This window comes from Acanthopagrus latus, chromosome 6, assembly GCF_904848185.1.
Source record: "Acanthopagrus latus isolate v.2019 chromosome 6, fAcaLat1.1, whole genome shotgun sequence".
Taxonomy (NCBI): Eukaryota; Metazoa; Chordata; class Actinopteri; order Spariformes; family Sparidae; genus Acanthopagrus; species Acanthopagrus latus.
In genome coordinates, this window is record NC_051044.1 from 5482658 (window position 1) to 5497236 (window position 14579).

The 14579-nt window shown below is 39.3% G+C and overlaps 1 protein-coding gene across 3 annotated transcripts in view; it reads right to left on the reverse strand.

Moving 5' to 3' along the window:
• The window catches only part of stab1 (stabilin 1), a 62667-nt gene that overhangs the window by 16040 nt on the left and 32048 nt on the right, over positions 1-14579 (reverse strand). For all 3 annotated transcript variants that reach the window (XM_037100646.1, XM_037100648.1, XM_037100647.1), the window contains 20 exons: positions 14403-14516; positions 13220-13415; positions 12533-12628; positions 12388-12433; positions 10534-10613; positions 10303-10428; positions 9665-9738; positions 8145-8216; positions 7706-7825; positions 7560-7607; positions 5912-5992; positions 5460-5606; positions 4265-4399; positions 4099-4158; positions 3707-3883; positions 3205-3294; positions 2232-2378; positions 1804-1860; positions 1541-1712; positions 607-756 (listed from right to left, as the gene is read on the reverse strand). In XM_037100646.1, the coding sequence (XP_036956541.1) occupies positions 607-756; positions 1541-1712; positions 1804-1860; positions 2232-2378; positions 3205-3294; positions 3707-3883; positions 4099-4158; positions 4265-4399; positions 5460-5606; positions 5912-5992; positions 7560-7607; positions 7706-7825; positions 8145-8216; positions 9665-9738; positions 10303-10428; positions 10534-10613; positions 12388-12433; positions 12533-12628; positions 13220-13415; positions 14403-14516 (2188 nt within the window). The remainder of the gene's footprint in view (positions 1-606; positions 757-1540; positions 1713-1803; positions 1861-2231; positions 2379-3204; positions 3295-3706; positions 3884-4098; positions 4159-4264; positions 4400-5459; positions 5607-5911; positions 5993-7559; positions 7608-7705; positions 7826-8144; positions 8217-9664; positions 9739-10302; positions 10429-10533; positions 10614-12387; positions 12434-12532; positions 12629-13219; positions 13416-14402; positions 14517-14579) is intronic.

A 14579-nucleotide genomic window follows, 5' to 3' on the forward strand; every position in this document is an offset into this window, starting at 1 on the left:
GCAAGACACAAAAAAGGCAGGCAGGTTGAAAACAGATTTAATAACGAAGCAGTTGTCCAAAATGCACCGATCCTGTCGGCGAGTCAGGAGTTTTAAATAATCAGAAAAGTTTACCAGGTGTTCCTTGTTCAGTGTTAATGTAGAGATACCATATTGTTTCTGCTGCTGGAGGATCGCTCCAGGTAATGTCATAAATCCCACATTATCCACCGTTTAACCAGTAAAATAAAGCTCTAGCAACAATGTAAACAGGAAGACTACTCTTTCTCTTGCTCAGTCCTTAGTTGATTTCTCTTACCATCTTTTCATTCACACCTCTCGCTCACGCTCACTCTAAATGACCTGTCATTATTTTGGGCCGTCACTTGATATTAGCTGCTCACTTCAGCCAGTCACATCTATCAAACAGCACGATGAGAAAACTTCATTGTAGCCCATCATCTTGCTGCTGTCTTGTGATTGTCTCCTCCCTCTGGTTCATTCATCCTGCCGTTTTGCAAGCATCCTCCACCTCCCCATCACTGCGCAGTCTTTGCCCAGATTCACCAGCTTCATCACTTTGGCTTAAAATCTAACCCGACTGTGTGTTTCCTGTTTATGGTCTACCTGTGCAGTTGGGGCCATAATAGCCGGTGGAACACAGTTCGCAGGCTGCTCCTCTGAATCCTGTGTGGCACCGACATCTCCCAGAACCACGCAAGCCATCTTCGCAGTCGCCATGGTTGCTACAAGGGGCCTCCACGCCACCTGGGCAAACTGAAACACAAGTGCAAGTTGGGGAATCAGATTACACAGTGAGGACAAGGAGGCTGCTTCCTGGTTACTAAAGAGACACTAAACTGTCACTGTGCTTCAAACCAAATACTCTGTATCATGGCTGACATTCTGATTTGTCAAACACCTGTAACATATAACTTTACATGGGAAAGTTCACCCCAACATTAAATGTCCATATTATTCCTCCCGAGTTGCAGAGTTTCAGATTCAGAGAATTCTCTCCTATATAATGGAACTAGATGACACTCAGCTTGTGGTGCTCAGAGCAGCAAAAAAATAAAACTTAAATCAACAGTAATGTTTCATTCCAGAGATCATGACCAGGTTACTCTGGATAATGTACAGACCATTGTGTGCAGTCTCATTTTGGAATTCATTATTTTATTTCTACCAAACTACACCAGATCATCGTGTCACTCTAAGCACCACAAGCTGAGTGCAATCTCTATCCATTATATTAGATAGAAGGCAGATATCTCTACAACTGAGATGGATGAAAAGCAATAAAGGTAAGAGATATGTGAGTTTGATTGTGGTGAACTGTACTTTAACACTATGACAGGTGAAAATGTTGCCATTAAAAAGTTCAAAATAATTACACTCCGACTTAGATGTTCATAACCAACACAAAACCAACCAAACGTCTTCTGGAGACGTTTTCACACTCATACCCAATCTGCCTCAGGTGAGGATCTATAAACCAAGCTGTGGGACTACAGGAGCACCTTCTCTATTTGCTGTTCTTCCATCTTTCTTTACTTACCTTGACAATCTCGGCTGTAGTGGTTTTTGCAGCATTTTTGGACCCAGGACGCAAACTGACAAACCCTCTTACAGCCTCTTCGGCCAAAACCATCGTCCAGGCCACCAAACCAGCTGGGTGGGTAACTTCTCCCAAACCCGGTGCGATAGTTATTACAACTCTCCCTGTTTCCCTGGAAGACGGCAGGACTGAAATTTATCTCTGCATCATTTAGGTATTGAACAGGCTGATAATGTGAAGATTTTTGTAAGCAGAGATTTTACCGTGTCTTGGTGTCTGTAGGGGCACGATGGAGGGAAGGTGCAGCGGCCACAGCGTCCCTGAGACATTTAAAGACAGAAACCTTTAGTCCAGCTTCCAATACGAGGACCAAGGCTAACAGCAAATTGGTAGCAAAACTGTATGGTAAGGGTATTTGCAGTAGTAGAGAAATTCTTTAAACAGTAACTAGTACTAGTAATAAAGGTATCGCAGAATCTGTGTAAAGGCCTGGTCACATAAGAAACACAAGTCATGGTTAACACCCAAAGTTGATGTTAAGTTCTGATCTAAGCAGACTATCCAAGTAAAACAGAGGTAAACATAGTTGTAATAATAACAGCAATTATTTTATTATGACTAGAATTAACATTTGTACTGTGAGTCTTAAAGCAGCAGCAGTATTTAAAGTAATAGACTTGGCGCTACTAACATAAGTGGTTTTGTTCTCCAGGGTGTCGCAGTGTGCTCCCAGGCCAGGTGGCTCCAGTAGCTGGTCGATGCCATAAGCAATGCCCTCTTGGAAGTTCAGGTAGCGCTCCACTAACTTGGCTGCGTTTTCATTAATCAATACAGCCCCCTGAACACTCACAGACACACACACACACACACACACACACACACACACACACAAACTCACAATCAATTTCAACAGCCTGACACAATAACACAACCAGAACAGAGGGGCATAAAAACAAAATAAAACAGAAAAAACACACATGGAACTTTCACACCTGATCTGTTTGGTTTCCGGTTTCTCGGTCTGATCTGAATTTAAGTTAATTATCGTTAAATCTATCTGCCTATCATGAATAAATAAATCATGAAAAAAGTGATCCGTATATTTCTGTAAGATCAGCTGCTGACCACAGTAAGATGTCACCGTCTGGAGTGAGAATTTTCTCTGATTTTCACTTTTTGGTCTATCAAAGCTGATGTGACATAGTGACCAAACAGTAACTAAATCCTGTAATATTACAGCACAGAATGTCTACTTTCATCAGTATTGATGACAAGTGAAGTCCAGTTACAGTTACTTTCTCTATTTCTCTTTGGTAACAGTGAAGATAAACAAACATCTTGTTCAGGACAGCATGACCTGTTGTCAGTCACACAATATCGATTTTCCTCTGTGGGTCCATGAGGTGCTGACAAAGCAGGAAGACATCACCAATCAATGAGTCACTTGTCAATCTCAATCACTTCGGCAATTAGTCGGCGTGAGCATGAAATGGACCAGCACTGAACTAAAAACTTTTGAGAGGATCCAGGTAGTTGTTGCCGTCAGTATGAAACACTATCCGACTTCACCATGGTAACATGATACAACATCAGTTACTATAGCAACAGCCAGATACAGAAGCCAAAATGACCGGTTGTTTGATATGTGTGTGACTGTTTCTTACCACCAGGGTCTTGTCACAGCTGTACTTGATGGTGGATCCGTGCATGGTGCGATACGACGAGTATTTATCCGGCTGACTGAGACCCATCACCTACACACACACACGCACATGCAAGCACGCACACACACACAAACACACACACACAGACTAGCAGTGAGTTTGTAGACCGCAACCAAATTTAAACCCCTCGTTTCACTGATCACAGGTGTAGAGCTGTTCAAGGGATTAATCATTTGAGAGGCAATTAACCAGCAACTACTTTGATAACAGATTAATCACTCGAGCCAAGGTTTGACCTGCTTGTGGCTCAGTGCCATCTTTGTCTTTGCTACGTAGTTTGCAGAGCGGTACTGATGGCTTTTTTCCCTTTATTCCTGTATTGAACTTTTCAAATTCAACTTTTTATATGAAAAAAGTCACTTTTAAATATCAGAGTATGAACTACTCTTATATTGATCTGGCCACCTCCCCACTGCCTTCTTACTCTTGCTCCGCCTCCTACCTTGGAGTTGCGTATGATGTGAGCCTTCACAAGGGCAGCCACTAGGTCTTGGTGGTCGGGGCTGGAAAGCCAGCGCTGTCTTTCAGCTGGCAGGGAGTTAAGAGCCTCGTCTGTGGGCCAAAACATTGTGAAAGGCTGGTGGACGGACATCCTGAGCACCGGGAGTAACCCTGCATCCTGCAGAATGAGTACACAGTACAGACCAGTGCTGTATAGTATGCAGTAGAAAATGTAGTATACCAAGTCAGATCTCATACATATTTATATCAATAATCATGTTTACATTTATGAGTAATATATGGCTAACTCTCAGAATACTGTGCAATATTAAACTGAATGGAAAAAACAATGCATGTATTGATATCGAGGTTATTGATACTTTTTTTTTGTACCTCCACGAGTTTGTAGAAACGGGTGTAGCCATAAAAGACAGCCGCTGATGTGAGGTTCATCTAAACAGAGAGAGAGAGAGAGAGAGAGAGAGAGGGGTCACACTGCCTGTCTCTCAAGTCTGATTGATCATAGATCATATATTAATTTCAATCAAACTCAGCGCACTGTGTTAGACTTGACGCTTGGTTTGTCCTGCAGCCTATAGGGCATCAACATCGTGTCAATGTGGTGAATGACACCGTTAAATGTGGTGTAATCACTTTTCACGATCCTCGATCTGTTGTTGACCCAGACGGAACCCTGCAGGGAGAGAGAGACAGTGATGGAGAGAGTGAGAGGTGAGGCAGACAGGTAGAGACAAAGATGAGGTGAGTGTAAAGGTGGATTGTGAGACAGATGAAGACAGAGACAGTTAATTTAACTCAAGCATACTCAGCACTTTCAACAGTTATCTGACGACTGACCTGAGTCGTTTTGAGCTATAAAAAGCCACACATGTTATCAGAGGTCACACTGTCTGCTAACAGCTCCATGACAACCTGTTCCATGTGGAGCTACTAAAGATATACTCCACTGAAAATCACACTTAGTCACTCACCTCCTGCGAAATGTTTGATTCTGGCCCTGTTGCAGTAGACAGACACTGTAAAAACGCTGAAGCACTGGTAAATGGTAAACATAGTCTAGTGGATGTAACTCACTGTTTGTTTAAAGGGGCATGATGATGCTTTGATAAATACATTGAAGAAAAGAATCTTCATTGACTGTTTTTTTTAATGCCTAAACTATCTAAACTAAAATCAGTTTGTTTATTCAGTTTGTTTTATGTTGTTGTCTTATTTGGCAGACTCCGCCACCTTTTTTAGCTTTACACAGTGTTCTAAGGACCGTATTTTCCTCTGAGAACAGCATGTTTTATTTAGTTCTGGAAAAATAAATATTTCCGAGTGTGTATTATTATCTCATTGGTATTGTAAATATTGAAATTCTGAGTTATTTTCCAAAACTATATATTGTCCCTTTAATTGAAAAACCCTGTTCTTTACTTGGTCCTTGTACTATGATCCATTCCTACTATTTCCTTTAATCAAAACCTGAAAATGTTATTTAATTTTGCATGTAACTTCTCAGTGAACTGCATTTTCCTCACTCAATATAAATCATGAACACCAACCAAAATATTTTTTTTTTCCTGAAATGAGATCCAATGATTGTCTACCAGAGGGGGCTGACTTTTGCTGTAATAAACTGATCAATACTCTGTATAATCCAATCCAACACTTATTTGTTTAGTCAGTCTTTGAAAAGGCATTATGGTGTGTGTGTGTGTGTGTGGCTGTGCTTTGTCTGTGTGTATCACCTGTTGCACGCTGAAGCTCAGCATGTGTCCCGACGTTGAGACAGCGTGCTTGGTGGTTTTCAGGTCAGCCAAGGTCAACTTTTCACAGGAAACGATGTGGTACCGAACTAGTTCAGCAAGACGACCAGACCGGTCCCATTGCTGATACTACACACACACACACACACACACACACACACACACACACACACACACACACACACACACACACACACACACACACACACACACACTCACAAGTCAGTGATGTACAGTACACATTAGGCACCAGGAACCATATTGCGGACTGGTGACTCACAGTAAAATATTGACTTATTGTGATTCAGGTTTAATGGCGGCATAGTTTGTTTTAGGTAAGACGCTGAATCTTAAGGATGAACAAAAACACGGGATAAGACTATTCATATAATTATTGTTACATTAGATAAGATACAAACAGTAGATGCACATACAGAGGAGTCGTTGTTGCTTTGCTCTACAGGGCTGAAGACAGTGAACGGTCCGTCGCCATAAAGACCACGAATCCCCGATTGCTGAGAAACACAAAGAAAACAAGACTAACTTCTGTCACGACAGATGAGCCTGTATCACAAAGCGAGTGCAACTTAAGCTCCTTTTGGGCTGAAAGATCACAAGAACGAACTACAGAAACAATTTCTCAGGAGCTAAACTGGGCACCAAAAGTTCCTTTTGAAATATATAAATCTAAATATATAATCGTTTTAGTAATAAAGCCTTAACTCAACACAGGTCAAAACAAATTCTTTATACTGATTTCAGTTCGAGCTTCTTGCTTCTTGTGTAAGATATGAAGGACAAAAAAATGACATAATAGATGATATTGTATAGATAATAATAAAACATACTAACATTTAAATGCAGAAATTAAGAATCAAATACAAAACTGAATGCATAGATAAATACATACATAAATAAATAAATGTAAAAACACAACAGTTTTCAGAAAAGTAATATGTTTATATTTTTTTATCTAAAGACCCCCTCCAGTATATTTTGGTATTTTTATTATATTTCCTATTTTTCCTGGAAATTATGGTAAAACATAATGTTTGGGATTTTTGACAATTAATTACATTTTGTGCTCAGAGGCTCTTAATTTAAGCTGTTGATTATAATATAGTAATCATGGAGTCAGACATTATCCTCCAGTAGGGATAATAAAAGCAGTGCGACTCCTTTATTTAGATATAGGGCAGTGCACGAGTGTCTGAGTGGTTGAGCAACAGAAGTACAAATATGAACAGTGACTTTAATCAGAGCAGACCGGTGTTAGCGACCGGAGCAGAGGGAAAGTTCAGCAGAGAAGTTGTCCAGTGGCAGTAAATGAAAAGTTCAGGTTACAGTTTGACCATAAATAAACTCTGCAGCTCCTTAATACACAAGAAGTGTTTAAGTGATAGCTATCCCTGCTAATCCTCATGGGGAAAGGACAAGGAACAGAAGCACATCAGGGGAGCACGTAAAACCTGTGGCTTCCCAAACTGGACCTTTGTCAAAACCTCTGAAAGGTCCAGAGCAGATACAGAGGAGGAGATGGGAAAACGTAACATCATTATTTCCTATATTGCAAGAGCATCTGAAAAACTCAGAAGGATCTTCAATAAACATTAAATCCCAGTTCACCTTAAACCTACAAACACGCTGAGGGAGAAACTTGTCCATCCTAAGGACAAAACCCTGAAAGTATCTACTTATCTAATTAATTTTATTATACATTTCTGCAGTTATTTACTGATTGATTTCCTTGCTATATGCATTTCATTATCTATTTCTGCAGTTTTTTATTTCTGCATTTATTCATTTATTTATAATTTTATTAAACTGTCATTTTTTATAGTATTTTTTTGGCTTGATTGATAGAACAGCTTAAGAGGTGACAGGAAACAGGATGAAAAAGAAGGGGAGTGACACGCAGCAAGGGGCTCCAGGCCTGGACTTGAACCCGGAGCTGCTGCAGCGAGGACAACGCCCACTCTACCAACTGAGCTAAATGGCGCTCCTATCATGTCATTTTTTGTCCCTAAGCTTTGTGCCACCTAAGTTCAGTTTTAATAAAACACGGGTTTTAATATGACTCACTGAAAACATCCGACGAAAGAAGGCGTTCTCTGGCTGGCGAAACACTTCCTGTAAGACAGAGAGACAATGAAACCTCCTGTTAGGGGGAGGGGGTGTGGCAACTGGGGGTCAGAAGTCAGAGAGAAATCAGAGGTCATGTGACTCACATTGTGGGTGCTTCCCCGACAATCGAAGCCGTCGCCCAGGTGACCTCTGAGGCAGGTGCAGTTCCTTTGACCATTACCAAAATACTCACAGCGAGCATGCTTACTGCAGCCACCATTGTCCTGTGGGCGCGCGCACACACACACACACACACACACACACACACACACACACACACACACGCACACACACACAAACAACCTTAAATCACTGATACAGGACAGGCATTGACAACCCTAAAACCATTTTCCTTTCTGATACAATAACTGATCATGTTTCTGACTACCGAGTCATCCATCTTAATTCCAGTTGTTCTCACTTCAGTTTCTCATGTTTGTTTATTTTTTTATAAGAAAACAAATATCAGTATCTTGCAGTAGTGCAGAATACAACAGATGGCTGGCAGAAGAATCGGCAAAATGACACATACAGTGTACATACACTTTGGCAGGGGTTGACAGGGTAACAGTACCTCCCCGGTCCACCAAAGCCCATCCGACACCTGCAGGCCGTCTAAAGACGACAAAACAGTAAGGAAACAGTTTGTTAGTGAAACAATAAATTCATCCATCTTTTACATTTTGGGGCATTTAGCAGATGCTTTTGTCCAAAGCGATTTATAGTAATTGACACATACATTCATACACTAATGGCGGTGGCTGCCATGCAAGGTGCCGACCAGCACATCAGGAGCAATTTGGGGTTTAGTATCTTGCCCAAAGACACTTCCACATACAGACAAGGGGAATCGAACCAGCGACCTTGTGATAACAAGAAGCTGACTCTACCCCTGAGCCACAGCTGCCAATCAACAAATCAAATATCCAATTCTACCTAAATCCTGATTTTCAGCAGTAAATCAGCCACTCACTCTTTGAAGATGCAAACGTGGTACTACTGAGAAAAGTTTTTTTTTTTTCCAAAAATTGTGTCTTTTACAACCTGCTGGTCAAACAAAACAAGTGATTTGAAGATTTTTGACATTGGGCCCCTCAACAAGGTGGGGTCTTAAGACTAAATAATAATAATACACAATACTCAAGGACACCTTTCAAGACTCTTGAACTCAAAAGAAATAATCTGCCAGTGCCTACATTGTATTTGTGATTATTGTGATGTCATTTCTTGAAGTATCCTCAAATGTGACATATCCCTGAAATCTGTACAAGCTAAGATAAAAGGTTATGTATGTCAAAAAAATCACAAGCTTATCATAAAGCTTAATGATCTGAAAGATTTTTTAACTTAGAAACATGACAAAAATAGTTTAATATTTCAGCAATCCAGCAACATCATAATTTAAACAGGATAATGTTAACAATCTCTCGTGGCCAGTAGAGGGCAATTTATCAAACATAGATACAATCAGAATGAGATCTCAAATAATAACTAAGTAATAAAAAAAGTATTTAAATATGTATTTAATCACAAAATCCTGAAAATAACAGTGTCACCTTATGCCCTCATTATTTGTTAATATTGTTTTTAAGATATACATACACCTGAACAAATATAGAATTTGCACAGACTAAGTGGCACCAGCTGCTCACTCTGCCTGTTGGTAAACTTGGCATGCAAATAATTTGGTTAAATAAAAAATTTGTAAACTGTTGGAGCGTTTTGGTCTCACTAATACATCCGAAAAGAAAAGACAACTTCAACCAGCTTCACATGGACGTACTCTGACTTGGCAAATTAAAAACATAACCAACAGGACTGGCTGCCAGAACTATAAAAAATAATACCAAGATTACGAAAAACTAAAGTTTACTTTAAGGAAGCTCCAAGTTGCTTTTTGGTCCTCACTTAAACAGAACCCTCCTGAAACTTGATCTGACGTGCCCTCACCCGAACGAAACTGAACAGAGTCGCAGGTACAGTGATGACTTGTGTGTTTGATCAGGTCTAACAGTGTGTGCCATGAAAATCTGACATTTTACTGCAGCACAGTGTTGTCTTACAATGTTGGGGCCGGTTCTGAAACAGTCTGCATTTCTATGGCAGCCTCCATTGTTGACTAGACAACCATCAACCCCTGTGAACACACAACACATTGGAAATTAATTGTTATGACACAACAAGTAAAGAATATAGCTTGAGTGTGCTTGGATGTGGTTCCCCCTGCTTTGTGCTAAACTAAGACAAACATTTTTTTTTTCAATCCCAGCCATATTAATAGCATTATAGATTCAACCATTGCTTTAGCGATGGCCCAAGTATGAACCATATCCACAGCCACAGATTCCAACATCACAGCCAGAAAGAGCAGCCGTATACTTTCTGAGCTTTTGGAAGGAGTGATGAGCAATAAATGCAGCATGTGAAGTCTCCCATCATCAGTGAATTCTGTACTATCTACAGAGTTGTACAGTATAAGTGGACTAGATCAACACACCAACTATTTTCATGAATCAGCCGGAATGCAAAAAAACAAACAAAAAAAGCAACAAAAAAAAACACTGCAACCATGACCCTTCAAATGCTTCATAGAGTATTTAATAACTTTTTAACAAATTTCTGTTTCTTCATAAATAATATTTCAAGATTTCAGTTCAGGCTAAGCTTGTGGGATCAGAGGTCAAGGGTCAAGACTACATACCCAGACAGACGACACCATCCCCAGTGTACCCTTCTTTACAGGTACAGGTCCTCATTCCTGCTGAGACCTTTGTGCAGATGGCAAACTCTGAACATCCACCGTTAGACCAGCTGCACATATCCAGCTCTGAGAGGAAAAAAAAAATCATTAAACCAGATATAATATTTAACATTTGTATAGGATGTGTGTGTGTGTGTGTGTGTGTGTGTGTTTGTGTGTCAACATTTTTACCTTTGCAGTGAGTTCCATTGCCTACATATCCAGCCACACAAACACAGGTAGCAGCTGTACCCGCTGGACCTGTTATACAGCTGCAGCAGAGGACAAACCGTTAAAAATAACTATGTGACACATCATGATGAATCTGACAGCAGCGATCAACCTGATTTGAACCTGCCTCCATTTTGCCACATTTAAAGTCTAGCAATATTCTCTGTCCATCTGTATATCTGAAGAGTGCATTACATTGTTGTATATACTGATACTAATCAATACTTCAGCTCACAATTAATAAGACAACTTTCAAAGAAATGTTTGAAATTACAGTCCCAGGGGATCCACACGAGCACATGAGCCCAAAAAATCTGTCAAGTGTGACTAAACATTTTCATTTGTATATTAAGATGTTCAGCAGGTCGGAATTAGAAAAATAAATTAAAATATTTTTGTTACTAGAATTTCTCATTACATGTGCTGTGATTTATAAAACATTTATCTGTCCCTTTAGTTCCGTTAACAATCAATTTACTTAATTTGTTGTTTGAAATTTAATTAAAATGCTTTATTGGGTGAACTTCCATTATGTGCTGCACCTGAATGAAAACTGTGCACAGCAACAACCAGTGTAAAAATGTAAGTCTGGCGCCCTGATATAGATGATGTGAAAATAGCCTGAATAATAACAATCAGTTGAGCTAAGTTGAATTTAATCTATCTAAAATGTTTTCAGGTTGTCAAGAACTTTTTTCCCCTGTGTTTCTGCAATTACAGAGCAGTGTAGTACAATCCAACTTAAAGGTTTGCATCCTCTTTGCTGTAGGAAAATGACACCATGTGCATATTTTGAAACTACAGGTAGATTTAAATGACAACATATGATGTGAAAGAGACATGAATAAGCTTAGCTCAGCCCAAATGAATTCATTAAGAGTTTGAAACTATTCATCTTGTGTTTTTCCAATTATTAAACAGTGATGTACATACCTACTTGTATATGCTGAATTTATAAAGCGACTTCAAGCTTGACTTCACATGTTCCTTTCAATGTAATGCATTCAGTAGAACTCCACAGCTCACTATGACCATGATAATAAACATGAAGTGGAATTTTCACCTGCTTGACTGTCGAGCTATTTTATTGGATTACATTATACTTCATATGTGTAACTAATTAACTTAGCCAGTGGATGCAATGCATGCTGGTGTTTATCTCTCAGTGGGAACCTTGAAGGCTTCTTGTATGATCAACTGTATTTGTCTTCCAACTAAGATTTTAACAAGTTTTGCTAGACATTTAGACAACACTACAAAATACTAAACATTAGATGGTGAATCATTTCAGACAGCCAGGTGGGACTATAACAAACGATTATTTAAGTTTTCAATTAATCTGCTGATTTTTTTCTTAAATTATCAATTAGTACTTTGGTAGAAAAGAAATGTCATATAATAATGAAATACGGTGATTTGTGTTTTTCCCATGACATGACGATGCGATGATACGATCCGATACAACACATAAAATATGACGTCACATAAGACAGAAACAATACAATATGACAGACATGTTATTTTATATATATATATATATATATATATATATATATATATATATATATATATATATATATATATATAAATATATATTATATATATGTTTTCATATATAAATACTCAAACTGGTTAACGGACTATCAAGATAGTTGGTGATTAACAGTTAACTAATCAATTAATCAATAAATTGTTGCAGCTCTAGCCAGGTAGGACTTTTCATGTATTCTGATATATCTGAATTGTAACACACACTCATGTGTACACATACACTCACACACAACCAGCTGTAGGCACAACAACAGGAGGACTTACTTTGCGTTCTCGTCACACCCACCTCCACAGGCGTCATCCTTAATCTCTGTGACAGATACACACACAAAGATTTGAAGCGAGGCCAGGGTATGAAGTGTAGTTACATTTCAGTGTGCGCGTGAAGGTGTGTTTGTGTTTGTCTTACCTACAGAGCAGGAAGCTCCTTTCCAGCCTTTATAACACATGCACCTGCCACTTCCTGCCAGACCATCCTCACACTTCCCATGGTCACACACACACTCTGCAACACAAACACATGAACTGTGAAAGCAGACAGCAGCCTCAGAGACTTTTCATCATTGGTTAGCCACATAATATTGTTGTTGGTTTGTGAGCCTCAGGAACGTCATGGGTTTGTTAATCTACAAATGTGTTAAGAGTGTTAATTTTGTGACTGTTACTGTCCTGAGGTTTTTGTGGTAGATTAGAAATGTGTTAGCCTCATGAGATTTTAGCCTAGCATGCATGTTATCTTCATAAGTTTGTTAGTGTCCAAGTTTCTAAACTTTGCAGGTTTGTTGGTATTGCGTCAGCTGCTTGGGTTCTTTAGTCTTAGGTTTGTTAGACTTGCAGGTGTATTTGTCTCATGAGCTCGGTTTCAATATGAGACATAATAAACAGCCCTTAAATTTGTGACATACTGTCATTTGCCCATGGTAATGTTGTCATTACAATAAGTTTTGATGCACAATAAATAAGTGACTGTCGGTTTACAAGACAGCAAATCTGGATTTACCTTGTATTTCTGACCCCTTGTGGTACATCATAGCAGACTGAGTGTTTCTGACAGGATGAGAGCATGCATGCGTGTGTGTGTGTGTGTGTTACTCACTAGAGGAGCAGTTGACTCCATACCGTCCTGGCTCACAGTCCTCACACGCAGTGCCATGGAAACCCTCATAGCAACGGCACTCCCCGTTACCACTGTTACCATCCTGACACTCCCCATGATTGGAGCACCAGCTGCCAACGTCTCCGGGGCATTTGAAGCACTCATGGCCGTAGTAACCAGGGCAACAGGAATGATCCTGCAGGATGGACCATGATGAGAATCATCATCATCATCATCATCATCGTCGTCGTCGTAACATCCTAACATTGCTGACTTTATCGGTTTGGTAAAGTGATGTTTTGTTGTTAGTGTTTATTATATAAATATGTATTACGCCTTCATTCTGACAACTCACATGTCCTTGGTCTTTGGACGTGAGCAAGAGCAATGTGTAACACCAGGAAATAAAATGATTTACCTTTTATTTAAGAGGAAGAAAATTAACATAAATTAATAATAACTAATAATTATATAAAAACAACAAAAAGTCATATCCAATTGTATTTCAGTCTTTGCAGAACCAGAGCAGTTGATCTTTATTGCTCAACAACGTTTTGGCTGACTAATGACTTGTTTCACCACAACAAATTCCTCGTATGTGTAAAATCGTACTTGGCAATAAAGCTTTTCTGATTCTGATTCTGATTCCCTGTGAGTATTCCCTCTACACTTCAATCGAGAGTCATTGGTTGATCACTTAGACTGATGCAGCTCCTACCCAGAGTGGTGGTCTTCATAATCCAAAAATTGTTACTGATTTTAAAGATTCTAATCACAAAGCACTGTACTCCAAGCTAAGATTCAGTTAAACTATAGGAGGGTGTAGTAGTATAGGAGAAGCTAATTTTAGCTACTGCCACTAACCACCAGTAGTAGAACTACTACTAACATCAGCTCGTTATTGCAAGTAGTCGCAGACTTTGCAGTCATTAGAATAATGTTACTAGAAGTTTAATACTAGAAGTGAAATTGTAAGACAAAAATATCTTTGTCAGAGTTTAGGATAAGCTAGCACAGAGACTAAGATAAAAATGAAAATGAACTACTTATGTGAGAGTTAATTCTTCTGACAATAAGCAATAAATGATTAGTGGTTGTCGGTATAAGTGAATTAGATTGACTCCTGACTCAGAGACAGTTTTATATTTGTAGAACTAAAGTCCTAGTATGAGTGTCTGCATACCGTCATGAACTTAAGACATTTGATGACACAGCCTGGCACCGACTTCCTCCTGGATCCGATTCGCTTCCTGTATCTACAGTTGGATCTCATGTTGGCTGGAAACTGTTCTCTGATCTGCAGTGAAACACAGCAGAAACATATTTAGATGACAGATTTAAAGAGGACAAGGCCATAAAC